Below are 26,178 nucleotides of genomic sequence, written 5' to 3' on the forward strand. Positions count from 1 at the left end.
CTTTCTCACTCTATTCCTCCTCTTTCCTGAAATGCAATACTAGCTACTTCCTCTACTTAAAAAAAAAATCATATGTTAATACTAATAAGGAGAAATTTAACTTTTCTAATTATTTCCACAGTGAGGTACTTCATTATTGCCACTAAAAGCCTTTAGGCTAAAGAATCTGATTAATTTTAGTGCCTTAATACAATAATTACATTTTAATAGCTTGGTAGCTTTGTACGTAAGCAATCTTGAGAGTCAAGTTGTAGGAAACATTATGTAATATATGTTGGCAGTAAAACTGAGATAAAACCATTTTCACAGTCGACTTTGGCTCAGTTATGGTTTAGAAATTACTCTTGTGAAGAACTGCACATCGCATATATATATATGTTCCCCTAGTTGGAATGCCAGCTTAGTTGTTTTAAGATTACTTTGCCACTGAACTATCAAGGACCATACTTGCTCTGTGCCTGTCTAGAGTCAGTGTTTAGTAAATACTTTTTGATACATTGGACAAAATATGTCATCCCAGAACCAGTTTAATATTCTTCATAAATTCAAGGGGATTCTCTTTTCCGCTATGTCTTCTGAAGCACTTCTAAATTCTTTGGATTCTTTTGATGCAAGAGAAGATGATGTGTTTCTGGTGTCCTACCCAAAATCTGGTAAGTTTGTTTTAATGGATTTTTTAAATGAAGAAATACAATAATAAGAACTATAATAATAATTTTTATGAAATATTTATTATTCAGTATTTTTCCACAGCTTATTCTAATGAAAAAGTTTGCATTAGAGAGCTAAAAAATGTGCCTTGAAGAAGACTCAATTGGAAAAATTAAAGCTTTACTATGTTCTTGTTTCTCTTTTATTCATGAAGACATATAGATGTTGATATATATAATAAGCATAAAATCTATAACATTATAAAGTTCTCATCATACTTTGCCCCAGGCATAGCGATAACTAAATAATGTTTGTTCAACTCATATTTAATAATTGATTTATAAATGAACAAATTTTTTTTCTTTTGGAGTAAAAAGAACTTTTAATATTTTGATTGTTAAAGGGGTTTTACATTATAGTTTGCTCCTTCATATAGGTATACATCCGTGAAGGGACAATTATTATGAATATTATCATTTTGTAGATAATCAAAATTGTATATTATTTTTGTTTTTGAGAGATGATCGGGTTAGTATATAATATCCAACTGCCTTTTGCTATCTCCAGAATAGTGGGCATATGTGAATGGTCATATACCTGCTAGCATGAGTTGAGCAACTAAGAGCTAAGCTCACTTCGAGTTCTGTGTGCATTGTAATCTCTTCACCTGAGTCTGAAGAGGTCCTCCCTGTGGGAAGATGCAGAGTTCACATAGAGTCAGATCTCCCAAGGTGCTTTCTGAGAATAAATATAAACCATATACATATATACATACATATCTTTTATTTTGGAAAATATTGCTTCAAGGGGAAATTAAATGATTGCCCCAGAATACCTCAGGGTAAAATGTAACAGGTTGCTCTGTGAATAAATGTATCTTAAGTTGATCTATTAGTTTAGAAAGTAATTTATGATACTTTAAATGTTTTTGGAACAGGTGGCTAACTTATACCATATGTAAACAACCATACACAGGCTTCCACTGTACATGTTGGTGCCTGTAAGTTGACATTCCCAGTCATCTAAACCACTAGCTACCAGGAGGTCCCCTCCAGTAGCAAAAGCCATGTATGTTCTCTCTCTTTTATCAAAATAAATCAATATATTTTGTTAAAATAAAACAAATATTACTAATATGAGTCACATTTGTATGAATACTATAACTACAAATATTTTGACTTATTAACATTATAATCTAAAACAGTCTGAATATTAAAACATATAACGCAAATGAGAGCACTGTTTAAACTCTAAATATTTATTCAACTATAAATGTGTTAATATTGTACTTCATTGAAATTACAATGAGATAAATGGAGACTAGGCCTGATTTAAAGTCTTTGGAAACACTGCTTTCAAATTAGCAACACATCACCACCACCCCCTCGCCCCCGCCCCCTGCAAACTTCTATTTTCTGCTCCAGTTTACTATTGTCTGCAACACTGGAGCATGTCCACCATTTGCTTTATGTAAACATAAAGTTGTATTCCTTCCAGATTCCAAGCAGGCATGTACCCCTGTGATGTTTGAATACAGCATACATGCATTGTTCAAATGCTTTGTTTGCACAACTATTATATATCTGCACACAAACAGAAATGAGTCAGTATCTGTCTTCAAGAGGAAAATGAGGAGATAGACATGAACACAAACAATGCCAACTATACTCTCATGTGTACTCTGCTCAAGGTAGGATTTGGGTGCACTGGGGGAAGACAGGAACGCATGAGCAACTCTGCCAGGGGATGAGGATTCAGGAGACAGTTTATGCAACAGGAAGATTCATGAGCCTACAGGACCAGGAGGAATCATGTATGGAAAAATCTGTGTCAATCTGTGAATTGGAGAAGGATATAGGGGTGAGTGGTTACACAGGAGAGCATTTCAAGCCGGGAAACAGCACCTACAGTTTTCATATCCCTTTACTCTCTTTAAAATGTGATTCTACCAGTAAAATGAATTAGCATCTTAAGTGTTTCAACAGGTTTCAGTGGGTGTCGGGCGGTAATCATGACTATTTTTAATAAAATCAATGTGTTCATTGCTTTTATAAGATGCTAATTTTCTATATTCATTTGACCAAGAGTGACATTTAATTAAAATTGCATTTCATTTTATTTTTGCGTGAAGGCACTCATTGGATTGCAGAAGTTATTGAGAACATTCCTAATGCTGGAATTACTTTAACATCTCCCATTGAATTTGGAGACGTTTCTAAATTTGAAGAGCTAAAAATGTATTCTAAGAGAAGAGTAATTCCAACACATTTGAGCTACGATATGCTCCCCATGAATATTAAACAAAAGCAATGCAAGGTAAGTTCTATGATTAAGGGCAAAGACTCAGGAGTCAGACAAAACTGGGCTTGGATTCTTGCTCTGTCACACATCTTGAAAGTGGCAGAGCAAATGCCACTTATATTTTATCTATTTCATCTATCACTTTTGCAAGGGATTGTATAGGAAAAGAAAATAATAATTTGTAATATAAAACACTAAAGGACAGTTACCTCTAGCCATTTTTTATGTGCACGCAGTATTATTTTTTAAATGATTTGTAATTTAAAAGGACATTTTTTAATCTTATTCAAATTTATGTTTTCATGGAGAAATGCTAATGGGATAAGTAGAAACCATGTTTTTAAATCTATACATATTCGTCTGGCTGGCTAGCTCAGTTTGTTAGAGTGTAGCCTTATAACACCAAGGTCACGGGTTTGGATCCCTGTACTGGCCAGCCGCCAAAACAAAACAAAAAACCATATATACTGTCTAATCTGAATTTAGTTAAACTATATAGATGGATGCATTTAAAAAAAAAAGACAACACATAAATGTATCAACATGTCAAGTGGTTTTCTATAGTATGGCATAGGGCTGAATTTTATTTTCTTTAGAGAAATACATGCGAAGCATTTAAAAATTGTTTTGATCAGAAAAAAAGTTTGAAAAGTGAAGGCACGATACATGTCACAGCTGTAACAAGTTCCCAGTGATGAAACCTCTGCCAACAATGTCAGCCATATTCTAAACATAAAAACAAAAACAACCTGCCAGTCAAAGGTACCTAAAGCAAAGCACATCTTTCTCTGATGGCCACAGTGCCTCTGCACACACCATCTACGCTTCTGCCCACATGAAAGTAAACAGTCAACCTGAGGCAACATGTCAGAGTTGTGCCTTTATCTCCAGCGACTCTGTCAGAACAGGGGAAGGTGTATTAATGTGATGACGCTTTCACTCAACCAATCACTTTCATTTCAAATGGACTGTTTCTAAGACAGAGAGAAAGGGGGTTGAGGGGAGAAACAGAGAGAGAAAGAGAAACAGGGAGAGAGACAGAGGTAGACACAGATACAGACAGAGAGAAAGAGGAGGTAGAAGAGTGGGAGAGAGAGAGACTTGGGGAGAAAAGGAGTTGGGTAAGATCAGTAACTCTTACTCAGGGTAGTGCAGTAACACTGACGGCCAGTGGCTACTAGATACTAAGCTTTGTGTTTTATACATATTACAACAACGAGAAGTATAGGTATTGTCCTTTTATAAGCAAAGAAACCGAGGCTCAGAAGGGTTAGGGTGCTTCTTAACTACCACACTGAAGGCACAACCTTCAGGTGCATCCTCTTCGGCATGACCTTTAATAGGAACTGAGATCCTAGAGTTGCCCCTAGTCTCCTCAGAGGACGACCTGCCACTGTCGCTGATGGCTCAGCCCCTGAGAGCTTATGAGTCGGACACAAGCCTTCCCTGCCCCAGCATAGTCTGACAGACTGTTCCTCTTTCAGTCTTTACCTACCAACTCTCAACCCTACTTGGCCTTCTAAATTTTTTCCTAATCCTTGTTTCTCCTTTTTTATCTTTCTGAATTCTCTGGCATGAAATTTATGCTTTCTAGCTTATTTCATGATGTTTTGTTTAATATTTGATTTTTCCTCCTAGAGTATTATTCTTCCTTCCCTTAATATCCCCCAACCTCCTTCAATAATTCTTCTGATTTCCTGAGAATACATTCTTTGGCAAAATATGTATTAATGGGTTGCATTGTCTTTCCCAGTAAATGATACAGACATACAACTTAAGGAGATCTCCAAAGGCCCTAGAAAACAAATATGCCTGACTGAATGGCTGTGGCTTAAAATTCTGCCATTTTATCACTTTTTGTTAAGGCAGCACACTTTTTAAACTGTGCTTTCTGAGCCTTAGGGTTCTGTGAGTCTTTTCTGGAAGCCTATAGCAGTTAGAAAAAGCCTAGTGTGTTTGGTTACAATTATCTCTTGGGATAAAGTGAGGATATTAAGGGTGGAGGGCAGTAAAGGTGACTTCATTCCTGTATACAGTAGCCTTTACACGTCTCTCCAATAAAGAGCAGCAGGCACTGTTCATGTGGACCCACACAATACCTGGACTATGGACACCATAAAGATAGTCATGCATTACAAATGATTCAGCAAATGTGTGTACAAATACATCTACCCTGATTGTCAATTAAAAAGCAAGTAGAACATCTTGTCCTCATGCAATGTTGATGAGATTGAAAATACTACTATTACGTCCAGCTTTTCACACTGGTTTCTTGGGATTTCTTATAGGCTCCTTCTGCACTCTGCACTTCCCCTGTCTTAACCCTCATCACAACACTGCACTGTCAAGAACGTCTTTAATTATCCTCCTCTCTCACCTGACTATAAGTTTTAAAAGGGCTGGAACCATTTCTGTCTTGCTCATCATTATGTTCTGTGGACCAGGAGCACTGCACACGGCCTGGCATACAGTAGGTACTAAGGAAAGGTTTATTACATTGAATTAAATTGCAGTTGCAGTGTTCATGGAAACTGGGAGGGTATCTCAGATTCCCTACTCTTTCAGGTATTAAATTGTAGAAAAAGGAAATTCCAAAACATGATTTTTTTATAAATAAGAATAGAGAGTATTTTAGGTAGGATGAAGTTCTGGTGTTGCATTGCACAGTAGGGTGACTCCGGTTAACAGTTAAGTTTTGTGTATTACATAATAGCTAGAGAAGAGGCTTTTGAATTTCATCATAAAGAAATAATAAATGTATGAAGTGAGTGATCCATTAACCTCCTTGACCCAATCATTATACAACATTTATATGTATCAAATCATCAGATTGTACCCATATGTATGTACAGTTATAATGTGTCAATTAAAACATTTAAAAAACAATAGACAATTTGTAAGAGGTCTTGCTGTATGTAAATCAGCTTTATAATAGATGGATATTTAAAAAGTAATTTAGTCCTACAAATGAATAAGGTTTTCCTCCTGTGGGCCCCTAAAAGATAGAGCCAAATTTAGCACATAAATTTAAGAAGTGTGATTGGTGGGCTGGCAGTATCAGCATCACCCGGGAGCTTGTGAGAAATGCAGGGTGCCAGGCATCATCCTGGACCTCCTGAATCAGAATCTGTAATTTTACAAGATCCTCTGACGGTTCTTATGTGCATTAAGTCTAAAGAGACACTGGCCTAAGTCTATGTTTTTAATTATCCCTAGAAGCTGCCCAGCAAAATCATGACCTGCATCGGTAAATTTACCTCCTACTTTCTTTTAGAAAATGTTTAGTGTTGGCTTATTTCCATCCAAGAATAAATTGTTTTCTTTTTTCTTTTTTCTTTTTTTTTTAAAAACAGATTATCTACATTGTTAGGAATCCAAAAGATACAGCTGTTTCTCTATTCCACTACTACAAAGATAACCCTAACCTCCCCTGCATTGAAACATGGGCTACATTTTTAGAGCTGTTCCTAAGAGGAGATGGTAAATATCACACGATTTTTGTTCATAATGTAGAGGGAAATTTTTTGCTCAAAATGAAAGCATTGACCAAAAGTTTAAATGGATCCTAACTGCCTGTTTTCATAAATACATGATATAGATTATTCTTTCATTTCTTCTAAGCAAATTCTCACTTTGCTCTTTTACAGTCTTTTTTACCACCTATGGGTAGTACATATTAATGATTATTATTGAGCTGGTTTTAATGTTTTCAAAACTTATTAATTCTGTACAAGCACCTTTTGTTTTTCCATATACCATCAATCTTTTCAGTGAAATAATCACGCAGTGATTGGAGTGCAGAGAGATATAGCTGAAACCTGATTAGGTAGACTGAAAAATGCCTTATGTACACCTACTTAAAACAACCAAACACACACACACAATTTCCCCAAACAAACAAACAACTTGTGAAAGAACGGGTTTCATAAAAACAAACATAAAGTAATTTATCCTGAAAACACCACAGCAAAACATTTGATTGAACCATACAGCAAACCTTGACCTTTCAATTTATTTGTCTCATCCTGACTCAGGAATAACTGAAGCACTTAAAAAAAAAAAAAAAAATACTACTCTGAATGCCCAAGCCTTTCACTAAACAAAAATAATATACCAAGACATGTAGAATTTAGAAGAGATGTGATTTAGAAATGGTGGGTACCCAGAAAACCCTACCTCTTACTGGGTTTAAAATAGATCTTCTTAATTGCTAATTTTGCTCTTTTACTTGCAAATTGTTGAACATTTACTTGTGAATTTCAGAGAGGTCACAGCAAATATAATGATAACATGAGGTATTGGTAACTCACCAGCAATAGGTTTATTCCTTGTTTCACTTTATTTCCTATGGAAAAATATGCCATGCTCAAAGTATTTCAATACTTCTTTCTGATCTGTTTCCCTCCTTAACTAATGGCACACGTTGGAATCATAAAGTTTCAGGAATGACAGGAACGTTAAAGTTTATCCGGTCAAAATCCCCCGCCTGATATTTGAATAACTCTCACAACAACCCAAAGGGTTGTTATCGGTTAAGCTTGAACATCTTAACCCTGACAGCAGATCCACCACCCCTACAAAGCAACACATTATATCTTGGAACTGCTACATTGTTCTTTAAAAAATTCTTTCCGCTTACTCTGTGTTTACCATGTGATACAGACACTTAGCTAAGTGCTTGGCAAACATTATCTCATTTCATCCTCACTAGGATACCATGACATAGATGTTATTATCCTTATTTTACAGATGAGGAAAATGCAAACCTTGAGTGGCCAAATAACTTGTCTACAGATGCATAATTAATAAGGTACAAAGCCAAGATTTAAATTCAGCCGAAAACTCCGAAATCTTTGTACTTATTACTGCCATAAATTGTCCAGCAAAACAAAAGACAGAAAAAAAAAAAAAGGCCTCCTAATCATTAATTCCAAATTCCTCTTCTACATGATAGCCTTCTAAATATTTGAAGATGGTTAGCATGCTTCACTCTACCTCAATTCCATTTTTGGAGTAAGCAGAGCTTAAATACATAAATTATTTTTTTTCAAAAATAGACCTTGAGTCTGCTTTTCCTCAAGACTAGAAATGCTGTTTTGTCTCCCATTATTGCACACTGTGATTTCTCCCCCCTCTCTCTGCTGTGCGAGCTCTGGTGTGGCCACATATGTTACCATGCAGTGCCCAGAAGGCAGAACACACTACAGGTACGGTCTGCCTAAGGCAAGGTGGAGCCGCCCTACTACTGCTCCTGTTCTAGAGACTATTTTTCTGTAATTGCAGGCCCCCAAGAATGCCAGCTCCGGCCAGAGCTCAGTGATGCTAACCGGCCTTCCTGGAGCAACTGCCATTGTGACCATATTATCAGGAGTCATAGCAGAATATCTAGGAGGGGCAGAGTGTCTAGGAAAATATATCCCAGGTGATTCTCTTACACCTTCTTAGGTGAATGAATAGATTTTTAGCTGTAAAGGGATTTTGCTTATCAGTATGCTACATTTGGGCGATCCAGCCTAGGCAAACCCTGCCACCACCAGGAATCGTCGCTAAATGACTAATTAAAAAAAAAAAATCTATTCAGATGGGAGCAGTAGCTTCATTTTTTATCATTTATAAGATAGGGTTGTGTGTTTTCCTGTGCATATGTGTGCACATGTGCATGTGTGTATGGGTGTCTATGTATAGGTATATGACTGTTTCAAGGATGTTCTTCAATGACTTTTTGAAGGAAGCATTATTTCTCTTGCAAGTTAGAACATGATCTAGTAGAAAGAACAGGCAATGGAGGCAGAAGAACTGGCACTGAGTCCTGACTATAATTTATTCCCTGTGTGACTTTGGATAAGTGTCTTAAATATCCTGAAGCCAGCACTCTTAATATAAAACAGAATTAATCAAATGATCTACTTCCCAGGATTATTTAGAGGTTCAAATGAAGTAACGGCTGAAATACGCTATAGAAATCTACTCACCTATTATTCTAATAGATACAAGACTTTTATTAAACATTTCACCTTAGGGTGGAAATGTTGCTAGTAGGCATTTAATCTAAAAATGTTATTTTACAACTGAGCATCATGATATCCTGTATCCGTATCCAAATATAGTCATAGGTATAAGTTATATAGTGAGACAGTCCAAGAAAGAGATATAGATAACTAGACATTACATAACCACATAAGGTACCTTTCAGATAGCATATAAATACACTTTAGTTTTTCGAGTTTAAACAATAACTATAGATTATGTTCTGGTAATATCCTGACAGATCACCGTTTCGATGAAACTAATATCTTAGCATTTTATTCTTTTTGCCCCTAGAGCTACCTCTCCAATCTTACATTAGTACTTCATATTTCCTAGGCCACTTTATCTCAGACAGTTTTGCTTCTCTGCACAACTATCACGTCTTCAGAGCGCTTTCTAGAAACTAGAGACTAGGACACTTATTATAATCAGTTATAATACTAGGGCAGAAGGTTTTCAGAAAGTGTGGCAGGTTTGAAATAGCCAATGTGAATAATAGAATGTGTTGATGTAGGACAAGTAAGCTTCTTCAATGGCCTTTGAGCCCTTAAAGTTGGAAAAAAGAATTTGCAGTGATGTAAATACAGAGTTGTGTAAATTTCTCCAGCAGCACTCAGCAGGCACGGGAGAGAAGAAAAGGTAAAGTGTTTAGATTCAATACTGGGTGTTTTTTTTTTTTTTTTTTTTTTTTTAGGTGATCGACATAAGCAATAGAGAGGCAAGGAAGTTGAAGATTTTGGAAAGAAAACTGTTGAGGGGATTAACAAGGGGAAGAAAGTAGAAATAGAAGGGGACAGAAATGATCAGAGTAGAGTGTTGTAGAAGCTTGCCATTAAAGTCACTCCAGCTGATGAGGAGACACAGAAGTTTGTAACCTACGATCAAAGTCTTCAGTAACTAAGAGAAAGACCAGGAAGTTGATTTGTGACTTAAAGAAGGAAAGGGTGGTGTATTCAAAGGATATGAGTCTCAGAGAAAGCTGGATACTCTAGGAGGGGGAGTTCTGGAAGGAGTGAGATTTCTGACTCACTCTCCAGACCCTAAGACACTGCAGCAAGACTGAGCAACCTTTCTTCAGGGGCATTGAGGGAAGGAGTAATTTTGGAAAACAGAGAAAGGATAATCCAGGAATATGTTAAGGTCAGGAGGTGGTGGGATAATTCTGTAATTAACTGAAAAAAATGTGGAGAAAAACATTTCCCAGAAATAGGAGGTTTCAAATATCTGTTTTGGAAGCTACATCCTTTAAAGCCACAGGTGTACTAATGACCTGGACCATGAGGATTCTGATTTAAAAATTAACCCAACCTGTCATTTAAAAATTCTAACCCTTTTAAAAATACCTTTCAAATATATTAATACACTTTCCTATATTGTAAGGAAGCCACCAGTAGCCAATTTCTTTAAATTCTTTTGGCTGGCTAAGTCCTTTTGGAACAAGGTGTGGTATAAATTAATTAGTCAATAATAGGACAGCTGGCTCTCAAATTATGATCAGACTATGCTCCAAAAGTTCATTCTTAAATCTGTTTTGAGGCATGTTGCAATATATTTGCTACAGAAAACCCACAAAGGGCAAGGCCAATTACACCTAATAATGAGATGGAACACCGGGTCTCTAAGCCTGCCCAGCCTCCTGGCCACAGAAGCAAGGGCTTCCCTGACAATCTCAAGGGCTTCCACAGCATCAGCAACTCTACACAGTGACATCGCCTGGAAAGATGGGCTGTGGCTGCTGGTGAGAGGTGGGGCAGCATGTTTTCTTCATGAGCATAGTGTGGGGCACTAAGTAACTAGTTAACTTCCTAAATTTGCATGAGAGAAAATCAGTCTCCCTCCCACCAAGTCTTTGCATCTGGGAAAAGGTTGGCCATTCTTAGAGAATGAATTGATTATTCATTATTATTACTTATTACTGATATTGTCATTTGGGTAATTCTAAGATAAGGTGTTGTAAGTCACTGAAACAGCCCGAGGTTGTTGATAACTAAAGACTGTATCAGGGCAGCTCTTCTAAGCATGTATTCTCATTACATAACCTTGTGGTTCCATAAGGTAGAAAATCAGGCTGACTCTTTAATGACAACACAGTAGTCCTGGAAATTCTTGTTTTAAAAATACATTGTGGTTATTTTTGTGCCCTTTGTTTCCTCAAAAGCTGAGGCCATGAAAAATTGCAGTTAGTTTGAAGCTAATTATACTTCGATTTATTCAACGCTTGAATGTTCAAAATGTCTAGCACAATGTCTTGCAGACACTAATGGCTTAATAAATGTTTATTCAATGAATCAAAAGTCAGCAGACCTTCAGAAAATCATTAGCAGAGTAGCTCTTTTATACTTGGGGCGTTAGCTGGAATTCAAACTTCGGATGATGAGGATTCATGGACCCATGTACGTGTAGTATTTTAAAATACTATGTTTTGTGCTTTAGAACGTCAAGTTAGTCAACTTCACATGATGTCAAGAAGTTGCTCACTTTTTATTTTTAATCATCACTGGAGAAGATGTTATTTTTAATGATAATATTTTCCTTTTAAGCCCTCGAGGTTTTTTTAAGGCTGTCATTTAATAACAACAGTAAAGAGAAAATGTTAACTATAGATGAATCCCTAAGACTGTATTTTTAGCCTTAAACTAAGATAAGTAAAAAGAATCTTTTTTGAAGAAGTTTCTAAACTTTTTATGCTAAGAACCTATATTATGAAAAGCATGTCACTTTACAAGAAGAATATGATAAATTCTCAATGTTTCCCTATTTCTCCCAGGAGACAAAGCAATGATCAGAACACAATTATTGGGAAAGTGTATATCTCTTTGTTTCTGCTACTATTTCTCCTGATGATAAAAAAAAAAAATACTTACTAGCCTGTAATTATTTCTCCCATTTTAAAGATGTGCAAACTGAAGCTAACTCTAAGCACAACGTGTATTTCCTTTCATTAATAAAAGTAATATTGTAAAATCAAAAAAAAAAATTTACTAGAAATAAGAAAAAAACACCAATAGGCTTATTAAACGACATGGCCACCCAGCTTCATATTACAACATTGTATTTAGTTGAAACAATAGTGAAATTGAGCTCTTCTAAGAAAAACTCTTTCACTCCTGGGTCTAATATGTATGTGCTTACTTTCATTACTTCACCAAAGTGGGGAAAACCCAGAGACACAAAGCCACAATGTTTAATGTTAACACAATAATTCACTTTTCTTCCAGTTGTGTATGGATCCTGGTTTGATCATGTTTTAAACTGGGAAGAGCACGAAAATGACAAAAACATTCTAATTATATTCTATGAAGAAATGAAGGAAGTAAGTCCTCCCTAATGTTTTGACAATCAGATCGTAAATCAAATTAAGTTAAAACAGGAAATCAATCAATGAATTATGCTTTCAGGTGTTGGGGAATTAATTTGGTGTCTTGATAAGAGTTATACTTATTTTTGTTTATTTGCTTATTGCTCAGGATCTTTTTAAAAGCATAAAGAAAATAGCTACTTTCCTCGGTATAAATGTGAGTGACAGTGAAGTTAATAAGATTGTTCGGAAAACATCATTCAGTGAAATGAAAAATAATGCAGCCAAAATAAACTGTGACCCAAATCATACCATCTGTGCCCTCACATCCAACAGGAACCTGGTATTCAGGAAAGGTAAGCCAGAAAGCGATGTGGTGTTCGGGGCTTATATTTGGAAGTAGTTGGCGTTTTACCATTTTTAATCTCTCATTTGACCCTCATACAGCTCATCGCTTGCATGATGTACTGCAATCTGTTACCCCTTAGTGAATGCTTATTAAAAGAAATTCTTGAATTGCATTCTTTCCAGAGTTGAGACTTCCATGCTCAGTTAGAAAGCAGTGGCGAGAGAGACACAGAAGTCAAACAGATGGAAATGATAAAGCTGTTTGAGTGTTCCTCAAGTCTGCAGCCTAGCGTGTTTGCTAATAATTTACCCTGAATTATACGAACATACCCACTTAGTCACAGCCGATAGAACACAGCCCCCTCCCCCTGATGGGTCAAGCCACTTGAAAATGGTGGAGAGCTGAACAAGACACTCGTTCTCTTCAGGAGAGAGAAAGGAGCCAGTAAGTTTGGAGGGTGCATTTCCCCACACTCTATCCAGATAACTCACCCTCCAGAAGTAGGTGGGGAGAGAAGCTGGGATTATCTTCTTATCGGAAGACATTCCTCTGCAGGGAAACACAAAGAGAAGGAAATAAATCTGCCCCACTGATCCCTGAGGTTTAGAAGCAAGTTGTGTATATCTGGATATAGAATTGGTTGAAAGTCCACATGAGTTTTTAATCTAGATCTGGGGGGAAAATATTTCAATATAAGTTACAAACACAAAATTTTCTGCACTGATGTATTATTTGTTTCTTACTAGAAACACACATTTGTTTGCCTTCTTTGACTCAACTAAATTTAATTCCCCCAAAAGCAAAACATTTGCTAACTCACGTTGTACAGATATTGCAAATTATTAATGTCTTTTTTGGTGGTTCGTTTCTTATTTCCTTATACTTGCAAAACCAGGGCCAGGAGGGAGGTGGGAATTCAATTCAGCAAATATTTATTAGTAAACTATTACTTCTAGAAACTAAGATTCAAAACTTAATAAAACACATCCCTTTCCTTTAAAAGATCATACTCTAGACAGTAATGCAAGGTGATAAGGGCTATACTAGTAGTATGAACAGATGTGAATAGAAACATAGCTAAGGGGGAGGTAATTTTTCCCTAGCAAACTAGAGAGAGGACATCACATTGGACCCGCGACTGAAAGCACAGGCAGGATATTACCAGAAAAATGATGAGGAAGAAATACACTGCAGCGAGAGCTAACATCAAGAAGAAAAAGCTCAGAATCACCATGGAATTGGATGGCATTGTCTAAAAAGGGCAGGTAATCTCATGTGCTAAAGTGGTATAGGATGTGTGATGCAAAATAAGGGAGATAGAGAAAGATTGGTGCCAGAGAGCGAAAGCTTTGATGGACATCATGAAGAGCTTCCCCCACCCGCTGGTTTGTTTAGTGTTTTAAGAAGGAACCTAACGTGATCAGACCTGGGTCCTAGAAAATCATAGAGTCAGGGTAGAAAATTGATTAGAAGAGGATGAAAGTGGAGGCAGAAAGTCCAATTAAGAGGTTGTTGTAAAAGTTCAGGTAAGAAACATTGCGAGTCACAATTCTGGCCATGACAGGGGAATCACTGATGGCTGCAGCTCAGTTGAGGAGTTAGTGGACGAACCATAAACAGGTTGTGGAATTAGGTAGAATTGCCAGAGTGAGAGGGAAGGGCTAGTGGAGAAAGTGATCGTTGTTGGAGCCCTGGAGACCCTCACATCAGCAGGAAGAAAACAGCCCAAGGGAAGCCGAGAAAAGAGATCAGCCAGAATCAGGAGGAAAGCCAGGATCAAACAGGACAAGGCATTTATGATTTGTGAATTCTGAGAGCACAGTATCCATAGCAGTAGAGATGGGAGCCAGACTGAGGGGTATGAAGAGATGAGAGCTAAAGAAGGGGAGCAACGACTAAAGACCAATCTTCCAAAAAGTTTGAGAGTAGACGACAGGAACAAGGTAACGTGGGAGACTGAGACCGGCAGGGTCAAGGAAAAGATCTGGAGGGGTTGGGAGAGAAGATGAAGGGAGGACAGAAAACTTAGAAAAGGATGCACGAAGGAAGGCAAAATAAGCAAAGGGGAGAGAAACAGGAAGACAGAGAACATGGTGAAGAGGACAGTGAGAAACGAAGGAGTTCTGACGCTGAGCGAGTCCAGCGCTGCCCTTGGAGTCTTTTATCACTGTTCTTTGAGATTCTGATTAGCAAAATAATCAGTATTCACATGTTTTATCCTACAAACTTGTGAAATTTTACTCTAATGGGAATGGAGTTCATCTCTGATCTGCTACACTATAACCCTAGCAAATATCCCCAGGTGAAATTACATCAACATAATTGTAGCTAACAGCATTAACGCTAATGCATTTAAGTTCTATCTCATAAGCATTTTCCTTGTGCTGGATCTAAGCACAGAAAATTAGCAATGGAAACATCCTCCCTGACACTAGTTGCCATGAGTGCTTTTTGATAAATCTGCACTATATGAGGACTAAACACAACATGGACCAGTACAGCCCATTCACTTACTCCTTTCATTGGATGGATGAGGTGGGAGTTGGGAATCCCTACTCGGAAAATAATTGTTTCAAATAAACGACTTCACTTTACAGAGGAAAATTTGTGCCTGTAGTTGGCTTTCCTTTGAAGTGTGAAATAGAGCTGATATTCTAGAACGTGATGAAAGTGGCCATGGAGATAAAGTGGCAAGTGAGGATATGAGTGTCTGAAGTCCAAGGGCCCCCACATATTAAAAGGGGGAGAATTACAAGAGTGTGGAAAGAGGTATGGACAGGATGCATGTTGCAATATTGCTTATATCAGTGAAAACCTAGAATGCACTTAAATGGCCATTAATCAGTAACTCAAGTCATATCTATACAGGGGGTTACTATGGAATCATGAAAGTTATAGAAAATTATGTGAGAACAGTTAGCATTTACTAAGTGCTTTCTGTGTGCCAGAAAGTTTATCTTACTCTAATTTGACAACAGTCTTGAGGATGATATTCATGTTATCCACACTTTGCTGAGACACTAAACATCTGAGTAACTTGTCCAAAATCATAAAACTAATAGTTGGTAGGATCGAGATTTGAATCCAAACCATCTTACCTATTTGAGAGTGTGCTCTTTTTCTTGTAGTTAGTCTAGCTAAAGATCTGTCAATTTTATTTATCTTTTCAAAAAACCAGCTCTTAGTTTTGTTGATTTTTTTTTTTTGTCTGTTGTCTATATTGTTTATTTCTGCTTTAGCCAGCATTATTTCCTTCCTTCTGCTAACTTCAAGCTTAGTTTTTTCTTCTTTTTCTAGTTCCTTGAGGTATAGAGTTAGGTTGTTTGAGATCTTTCTTCTTTTTTAATATAGGTGTTGATCAATATAAATTACCCTCTTTGTACTGCTTTTGCTGCATCTCATAAGTTTTTGTATGTTTTGTTTTTCTTTTCATTTGTCTCAAGAAATTTTCTAATTTCTGTGGAGTATACTATAAAGCAAATATATTCCACAGGGCCTCGTTTCTTGCAGTTTCAGGTTTAGCCTGACTTCTTAAAAGTACATATAAAAATGTTAACCTTACAAAAGACAGAAGAGTTTCAAGATGGCGGCGGCTGCGGCGGCTGGCGCGGAGTAGCTGAGGTGGAAAAGGTGGCCACTGGGCCTCAGGCAGCCGGGAAACTTGTGGACCTTTCTCTGGCCATCTCTTAAGGGAGGACTGCTGCTGCTGGCCGGTCGTGGGGGCTCAACGCCACTTTGCCCCCGGCAGGAGAGGCTGCCTCATTTACAGGCAACAGCTTTGAAGTGTGGAGCAGGAAAAGAACTGATTCTTAGCTGCAAAAGCGAGTCTTGAAACAGGGAACACGGCGCCAGGGCTGCTGTGGATGCAGCCAGGATCCCGGAGGCTGGGGCCGCACTGAAGGAGGCCAGCTGCCCTATCCAGGATTCGAGGTTTCAGGCCGGCATTAAAGAAGACTCCTGGGAGCGCCCGAGCGGCGCCGCGACTGAACAGCCCGAGGCGGCAGCGCCGAGAACACGGAAGGCAACAAACCAGAGACAGAGCGAGCGCCCGACCTGGCACAGCACTGTGAGTGATCCCTGGCAAAGCTCTGTTCGGGGGGTGGATGCCCACGCGGCTCCCCGCCTGCACCACCAGGCCACTCATTGCCCCGGTGCTGCCTCCATTTTCCCAGGTGCGGGCAGCTCCGCCCTGCTCGGCCATCACTGAGCCCATTTGCTTGGCCTGGCGCGGGGCTTTCCGGACCCTGCGGGCCGACCTCCTCTCCCACTCCCTCCACGGTTCTCTGGCAGGGCTGGGGGTGTGGGGCGTCCCGACCAGTTTTGGGAGGGCTAGGAAGTACGGGCGGGCCGACTGTCACTCCACCACACCCTGGACTCCGGCCCCGGTAAACTTCCTGTTACTGGGAGGCAGATACCATCTCTGCGACCACCAGTTTGGAAAAAAGCCTAACGAATTTCTGGTTGGGAATAGTGTGGTAGGAGAGTTCCCAGGTCTGCTTGAACCTGCCGGAGAGCAGGCTGCAGGCGGGCACTAGACTCGGTTTATACCGGGGGGATACAAAGGTGAACAAGACCCGACACAGTGCTACAAAGGCACCCAGAGAGACCGGTCGTCTGTGCCTAGCAGAAACCTGGTAGACTTCCTGGGCGAGGCGGTGCTGAGCAGGGTCTTGAAGGCCCAGCTGATAGACGAGGGGTGCAGAAGACACGCCCCAACCCAGCACAGTGTGCACAGAGGGGGGAGACGTGCGGCCAGGGAGGCGGAGACTCGACAGAAACCACACACCCGGTGGGGTCGCCACTGTACGATCTAACAGCCTGGGCCAGAGCACACTGAACGGGGAGAAGTCCTGTACAGAAAGTGAAAGCTCAACAGAGATCACACACCCTGTGGTACGTGATCCACCAGCCCAGCAGAGTACAAGCTGACCAGAAAGGTGGATCCCCGGAGAAGCCCAAGACCCGAGGCAACCACACACACAAGACACTAGAGGCCAACTGAGCAGTCACGGCGGGAGCCATACCAAATTGGCAACCACAGCAACATCCTAGTTAGTCATTAGTCTTAAACCGGTGGACTGTGAAACCCCCTGCCACAATGAATAAACACCAAAAAAAAGACACCAGAAATACAAAAAATCAAGAAAGTACACCACCAAAAGTTAATAAATCTCATACTCTAGATCCTATAGAACAAGAAGCCCTTGAAATAACTGATAAGGAATTTCGAGTGATAATTCTAAGGAAACTGAATGAGATACAAGAAAACTCAGCTAGACATCACGATGAAATGAGGAAAAGTATACAGGATCTGAAAGAGGAAATATACAAGGAAATCAATGTCCTGAAAAAAAATGTAGCAGAACTTGCTGAACTGAAGAAGTTATTCAGCGAAATAAAAAACACAACGGAGAGTTTAACCAGCAGGCTTGTCGAAGTTGAAGAGAGAACCTCTGAACTTGAAGATGGGCTGTTTGAAATAACACAAGCAGACAAAAAGAAAGAAAAAAGAATCAAGGACATGGAAGAAAATCTGAGAGAGATATCAGACAACCTCAAGCGCTCAAATATCCGAGTCATGGGTATTCCAGAAGGGGAGGAAAATGGAGATTCCATTGAAAACATATTCAACAAAATATTGGCAGAAAACTTCCCAGGTATAGGAAAAATCACAGATCTTCAGATCCAGGAAGCTCAACGATCTCCAAACGTATTCAACCCAAAAAGGCCTTCTCCAAGACATGTCATAGTCAAATTGGCAAAACTCAGAGACAAAGAGAGAATCTTAAAAGCTGCAAGAGAGAAGCGTCAAATCACCTATAAGGGAGCCCCAATCAGGTTAACATCAGACTTTTCATCACAAACCCTAAAAGCTAGAAAGGAATGGGATGATATTTTCAAAATACTAAAAGACAAAGATTGCCAGCCAAGAATACTCTACCCTGCAAGGCTATCCTTCCGAAATGAGGGGCAAATAGTATATTTCTCAGACAAACAAAAACTGCGGGAGTTCACTACCACAAGACCACCCTTACAAGAAATCCTCAAGGGAGTACTGGGTTTGGTTCCTGAAAAATAACTACCACTGCCATAAAAACCTAAGAAAAATCTAAACCCGCTAGTACAATAAAAATGGCATTCATGAAGAGAAAACAAGCTAACAAAAACACTATCTACAACCTAAGGAACCAACAAACAAAGAAACCAAACAGTAAATCAGAAAGCAAGGAACAAAAGACACCTAAGACAACCAAACAACCAATAAAATGCTAAGAATAAATCAACACCTTTCAATAACAACTCTTAATGTTAAAGGCTTAAATTCCCCAATTAAAAGACACAGACTGGCTGACTGGATCAAAAAGCAGGACCCAACTATATGCTGCCTACAAGAGACCCACCTCACCCATAAAGATTCACACAGACTAAGAGTAAAAGGATGGAAAAAGATTTACCATGCAAACAGAAAAGAAAAACGAGCTGGAGTGGCTATTCTTATATCTGACAAAATAGACTTTAAACTAAAAACCATAAAAAGAGACAATGAGGGACACTACTTAATGATAAAAGGACTGATCCATCAAGAAGACATAACAATCATAAATATGTACGCACCCAATGTTGGAGCAGCCAGATTTATAAAACAAACTCTATTAGACCTAAAGAAGGAAATAGACACTAATACCATAATAGCAGGGGACCTGAACACTCCACTGTCAATATTAGACAGATCATCTAGGCAAAGAATCAGTAGAGAAACACAAGATCTAAACAAGACTCTAGACCAATTGGAATTGGCAGATATCTACAGAACATTCCACCCAACAACCTCAGAATATTCATTCTTCTCATCAGCACATGGATCATTCTCCAAGATAGATCACATATTAGGTCACAAATCAAGTCTCAATAAATTCAAAAAAATTGGAATTATCCCATGTATCTTCTCAGACCACAATGGATTAAAACTAGAAATTAATAACAAACAAAACTCTGGAAACTATACAAACACATGGAAATTAAACAGCATTCTACTTAATGACATATGGGTCCAAGAAGAAATCAAGCAGGAAATCAAAAAGTTTATTGAAACTAATGAAAACAATGATACATCATACCAAAACCTGTGGGATACTGCAAAAGCAGTATTGAGGGGAAAATTTATTGCATTAAATGCTCACTTCAGAAGAATGGAAAGATGGCAAGTGAACAACCTAACACTTCACCTTAAAGAACTAGAAAAACAAGAACAATCCAATCCTAAAGTTAGCAGACGGAAAGAAATCATTAAGATCAGAGCAGAACTGAATGAAATTGAAAACCAAAAAACAATTCAAAAGATCAACGAATCAAAAAGTTGGTTTTTTGAAAAGATAAATAAAATTGACAAACCATTAGCATGGCTAACAAAAAAAAGAAGAGAGAAGACTCAAATAACAAAAATTAGAAATGAAAAAGGCGATATTACAACTGATTCATCTGAAATACAAGGAATCATTCGAGACTACTATAAACAACTATACGCCAACAAATTTGAAAATCTGGAGGAAATGGATAAATTTCTGGACACACACAAGCTCCCAAAACTGAACCGTGAAGACGTAGAAAATTTGAACAGACCAATAACAATAAACGAGATTGAAGCTGTTATCAGAAGGCTCCCAACAAAGAAAAGCCCAGGACCAGATAGATTCACAGCAGAATTTTATCAAACATTCAAAGAGGAATTGACACCGATTCTTTACAAACTATTCCAAAAGATTGAAACGGACGCAAATCTCCCAAACTCATTCTATGAAGCAAACATCATCCTGATACCAAAACCAGGTAAAGATATAACCAAAAAAGAAAACTACAGGCCGATATCCTTGATGAATATAGATGCAAAAATCCTCACTAAAATACTAGCAAACAGAATACAGCAACACATACGAAAAATTATTCATCACGATCAAGTGGGATTCATCCCAGGGATGCAAGGTTGGTTCAACATACGCAAATCAATAAATGTGATACACCATATTAATAAACTCAAACACAAGGACCATATGATCATCTCTATAGATGCTGAAAAAGCATTTGATAAAGTTCAGCACTCATTCATGACAAAGACCCTCTATAAGTTAGGTATAGAGGGAAAGTATCTCAACATAATTAAAGCCATATATGCCAAACCCACTGCCAATATCATCCTGAATGGGGAAAAGCTGAAAGCTTTTCCTTTAAGAACAGGCACTAGACAAGGATGCCCACTCTCACCACTCCTATTCAACATAGTGTTGGAAGTACTAGCCAGAGCAATCAGAGAAGAGAAGGAAATAAAGGGCATCCAGATTGGAAAAGATGAAGTCAAACTGTCCCTGTTTGCAGATGACATGATCCTATATATCGAACAGCCTAAAACCTCTACAAAAAAACTGTTGGAATTGATAAATGATTTCAGCACAGTAGCAGGATACAAAATCAACACACAAAAATCAGTAGCATTTTTTTTCTCCAATAGTGAACATGCAGAAGGAGAAATCAAGAAAGCCTGCCCATTTACAATAGCCACCAAAAAAAATAAAATACTTAGGAATTGAGTTAACCAAGGAGGTGAAAAATCTCTATAATGAGAACTACAAACCACTGCTGAGAGAAATTAGAGAGGATACAAGAAGATGGAAAGATATCCCATGCTCTTGGATTGGAAGAATCAACATAGTGAAAATGTCCATACTACCCAAAGTGATATACAAATTCAATGCAATCCCCATCAAAATTCCAAAGACATTTTTCTCAGAAATGGAAAAAACTATTCAGACATTTATATGGAACAATAAAAGACCACGAATAGCCAAAGCAATGCTCAGCCAAAAAAATAAAGCTGGAGGCATAACACTACCTGACTTTAAGCTATACTACAAAGCTATAATAACCAAAACAGTATGGTACTGGCATAAAAACAGACACACTGACCAATGGAATAGAATAGAGAATCCAGAAATCAACCCTCACACTTACTGCCATCTGATCTTTGACAAAGGCACCAAGCCTATTCACTGGGGAAGGGACTGCCTCTTCAGCAAGTGGTGCTGGGATAACTGGATATCGTTATGCAGGAGAATGAAACTAGATCCATACCTCTCACCATATACTAAAATCAACTCAAAATGGATTAAGGATTTAAATATACACCCTGAGACAATAAAACTTCTTAAAGAAAACATAGGGGAAACACTTCAGGAAATAGGACTGGGCACAGACTTCATGAATACGACCCCAAAAGCACGGGCAACCAAAGGAAAAATAAACAAATGGGATTATATCAAACTAAAAAGCTTCTGCACAGCAAAAGAAACAATTAAAAGAGTTAAAAGACAACCAACAGAGTGGGAGAAAATATTTGCAAAATATACATCCGACAAAGGATTAATATCCAGAATATATAAGGAACTCAAACAACTTTACAAGAAGAAAACAAGCAACCCAATTAAAAAATGGGCAAAAGAGCTAAGTAGGCATTTCTCTAAGGAAGATATCCAAATGGCCAACAGACATATGAAAAAATGCTCAACATCACTCAGCATCCGGGAAATGCAAATCAAAACCACATTGAGATACCATCTAACCCCAGTTAGGATGGCTAAAATCCAAAAGACTATGAACGATAAATGCTGGCGAGGCTGCGGAGAAAAAGGAACTCTCATACATTGTTGGTGGGACTGCAAAATGGTGCAGCCTCTATGGAAAATGGTATGGAGGTTCCTTAAACAATTGCAAATAGATCTACCATACGACCCAGCCATCCCACTGTTGGGAATATACCCAGAGGAATGGAAATCATCAAGTCGAAGGTATACCTGTTCCCCAATGTTCATCGCAGCACTCTTTACAATAGCCAAGAGTTGGAACCAGCCCAAATGCCCATCATCAGATGAGTGGATACGGAAAATGTGGTACATCTACACAATGGAATACTACTCAGCTATAAAAACGAATGAAATACTGCCATTTGCAACAACATGGATGGACCTCGAGAGAATTATATTAAGTGAAACAAGTCAGGCACAGAAAGAGAAATACCACATGTTCTCACTTATTGGTGGGAGCTAAAAATTAATATATAAATTCACACACACACATACACACATACACACACAATCCGGGGGGGGGGGGAAGAAGATATAACAACCACAATTATTTGAAGTTGATACAACAAACAAACAGAAAGGACATGGTTGGGGGGGAGGGGGGGAGGGAGAAGGGAGGGAGGTTTTGGTGATGGGGAGCATTAATCAGCTACAATGTATATCGACAAAATAAAATAAAAAAAAAAAAAAAAAAAAAACAAAAGACAGGAAATTTTCCCCAGGCTAGTCTCTGTTGTAAGATAAAGAATTGTAGCACAGCAAGGTTGCTGGCTCAAGGACAAAGTTACTGATTAATATGTAAAAATACTGGGAAATTTCTGTAGGGAGAGAGAATGTCCGCTAAGATTAAGCTTTTGTTGGTGGATCGACTTAACCTCTTGCAAATTGCATTATGGAATGTCACCTTGCTTGTTTGACTGATATTACCAGGCTGTATTGTTAAACTATAACCCCACCTATGTTCTTTTCCTGTAACTTCCTGGTCTGGAGAATAAATGTGGGAAGAGAACCCCAGTTCTTGGTTAATTTCCCAAATGGAAGGAATGCCTCTGTCTTGAGGGTTCTGGGAGATGAATCCCTTCAAGGCTTATCACTGCTCAGAAGAGATGGGCTTCGAGTAATCCTTTGCAGCTCCATCACGCAGGGGAAGAGGGGTGACAAATCTGTGGGAGGCAAAGCAACAAATTTCCCTTTTGATTTCTTCTTTGACATATTGGTTGTTCATCTTACTCTACTCAGCCATAATATTTACTGTAATATTTAATGTGTATATACATTAAGATGGAAGATTATTGAGGTATAATAAGTGAACAAAGCAGGATGTAATTATGTGATTTTTAAATGTAGTTTATATGCATATATATTTTTGCAAAGAAGAGCATTTGGGATAATGCATACCAGCACATCTGTTAGCTGTGTTAACTGAGTACATTTCCTTGATTTTTAAATTCCTTTGCTTATATGTATTTTCTGTAACCTACCACATTATTTTAACTACCACATTATTTTTTAAAATAAGTCTTTTCTTAAAAAATCAAGTAAAAGAAAATCAGTGTGAAAGAACAAATTAGAAACAAGACAAGCAGACAAAAGACAGTCAAATGAAGAAAGATAACAGTAATTCAGGCAGACTTGATGCCACAGGTAGGGTCGGCGGGGCCTGATAGTTGGCCTCAACCCACCCAGTCCTCTTACCAGGTTCTAAAAAATTCAAGGGCAGAGTCACAGTAGACAGTGAGAACAAGTTTAATATCACAGATAAGAAATACAGGCTCCATAGAGAGTGTGGCATGTTGTGGAGACTGAGCAGGCCCACCCCAGGTTTAACACAGAAGTAAGTTCAGTACAGACATCAAGTTTAACACAAAAGCAAGAAAAACACACTTAATGCTCAGAACAGAGTGCAGGCTGGCTCAAGAGAATGAGCTGCTTGCTGAAAGTAAGTCAGATGCAAAGTAAAGTATACACACCTCAGCCAGTCAAGGGCAGGTGACCTCTAGGAAAGTGAGCAACAAGCAACAACCCCTCCTTCTGCTTGGATTCCACTTTTATAGTTTCTCTATCTAATGAATATTCCATTAAGGGGGTGGTTCCCAGTTATATGCACCAGGCATATTCAAGAATATTCTATGCTCTCTATTGAGCATGCCCAGCCACTGGATTTGCATAAGCCAGCCCCTTGTGGTCTCATTTTCCTCCTGTTGTGCTAAAAACTGGCAACAGTTACTGTCCTGCAGGGGAGAACTCAGAGAAGGGGGCCTGAGACCTCAGGGAGTGGCTGGAAACCCAGAGGCATGTCCTGAAACCTGAACCCAAGGAAACTGAGCACCTCCTATATCAGACTGATACAGAAGCTGGGAAAACTAGGAAGGACCAAAGAATATAAGTAAAATTAATATTGCTACAGGCCAAACAATTGGACTTCATTAAGTTGGCCTTGTGTCCCAACTGGTGTGTTTTAGAAGCTATGTCATTTCCTGACTCTGAGATCTTCCCTCTGGTACTATTCTGTTTTCCATTCCTCTTTGTTCCTTCTTCAACCCAGTCTTTTGGACCAGGAATCACCACCACCCAAAATTCTTACTTTGTAGTATATTTTTTTGCTGTACATGACATTGTCTGACATCCAATCAAGCCACATGTATTTATTGAGCACCTACTGGATGCTGGTCAGTACTGGACTGGGTGCCGCAGGATTACGCACAAACAATTCATCACAGTCCCTAACTTGAAAGACTTTATAAGCTAATTGGAAAGAAAAGATAATAGAAAGTAATACAAGACAGTCTGTAATGGAGGGATAAAGTGATATATCACTGGCCCCCGTACATGTAGACCCCAGGGATGAAGCTTGAGGTGAGAAATGGCAAAAAAACATGGTGGCCAAGACCGAGGGTTGGTGTTTGGCATAGTGTGCATAGTGGAGGTGAGAAAGGCAGTCCTGAGGGGTTGACCCCATGGTCAAGCTGAGGGAGAGGGGTGAGTTGTATGATCAGGAGAGGCTGCTGGACTATGCAAAGTGTATATCTTGTCTCAATCACCAAACCTTACATTGAACGTGAAGGTGTTGCACAAGTAACTTGGTGTTTATGTTTTCAGTCCTCTATCAATTTTGTAAAATAAATTTCCTTAAAATGAGACCAATTACCCACCGGTATGGCGTGTGATTAGTACAGATTCTGCTGTGGAGGTGCACAGGTAGGGAAATAAATAAAGTACCATTATGTCTACATTGTCTGCTTTATGTTTTTATTAAGTTTATGAGAGAAACTTCTTTTCCTGCTATAATAAAACCTATGACGTTGACATATTTTAAATTTTCCTTTTTTTGTATTTTTTAAAATTTTATTTTTTATATGTATATTTTTGATCTTCCTTTCTTTTTAAGAGATAACTTTTTAAACTGCACAAATTAATGCACGACCATTATAGAAGGAATAAGAAACAACAGACAAGTAAATGGAGGATTATCCCTTCTCATTTTATCACCAAAAGATAACAAATGTTCACGTTTTATTATAAAGCTGACAGAGTTGTTTTGTGAATATTATACATTTAAATTGGTTCTTGTCTGATACATTTCCAATTTTTCCAGGCGCAGTGGGTGATTGGATAAACTACTTTACTTCAAAGCAGAAGAGAGTATTTGATGAGCTATTCAGAGAGAAAATGAAACACAGTGAACTGGCAAGACACTTTGAGGACTACTCTTAATATAAATGGGAAATGAAACTAATTTCCTTTTCATGCAGTGCTTGGGGAATATGTAAATATTTTTCACCAATGTGGAAAGAAGATATTTCAGTGAAAAATAAAATTATGATGTATCAAAAGTACCATATGTGACAGACTATTAAATTTGGTAATTGAGAAATTAATAAAAGGAAGTACAAAATTTTTGAACTGATGCACTATATGTC

At 38.4% G+C, this 26,178-nt stretch overlaps 1 protein-coding gene across 1 annotated transcript; it reads left to right on the forward strand.

Annotated features, from left to right (window-relative positions):
• Nucleotides 1–508: 508 nt before the first annotated feature.
• LOC134391887 (sulfotransferase 6B1-like) lies at nucleotides 509–25,972 on the forward strand. The gene is made up of 6 exons (XM_063115808.1): nucleotides 509–653; nucleotides 2,783–2,967; nucleotides 6,306–6,432; nucleotides 12,198–12,292; nucleotides 12,447–12,633; nucleotides 25,854–25,972. Exons 1-6 carry the CDS (start codon nucleotides 509–511, stop codon nucleotides 25,970–25,972), a joined length of 858 nt encoding a protein of 285 aa, XP_062971878.1.
• Nucleotides 25,973–26,178: the final 206 nt, after the last annotated feature.

This window comes from Cynocephalus volans, chromosome 12 (assembly GCF_027409185.1).
Source record: "Cynocephalus volans isolate mCynVol1 chromosome 12, mCynVol1.pri, whole genome shotgun sequence".
Taxonomy (NCBI): domain Eukaryota; kingdom Metazoa; phylum Chordata; class Mammalia; order Dermoptera; family Cynocephalidae; genus Cynocephalus; species Cynocephalus volans.

Bases quoted from the DNA above. Each gene is read 5' to 3' on its own strand.
- LOC134391887 (XM_063115808.1), top strand. From the start codon at position 509: ATGTCATCCCAGAACCAGTTTAATATTCTTCATAAATTCAAGGGGATT. The intron at 6,433-12,197 runs GTAAATATCACA...CTTTTCTTCCAG, and splicing joins GCTGTTCCTAAGAGGAGATG to TTGTGTATGGATCCTGGTTT. The intron at 12,634-25,853 runs GTAAGCCAGAAA...CAATTTTTCCAG, and splicing joins GAACCTGGTATTCAGGAAAG to GCGCAGTGGGTGATTGGATA.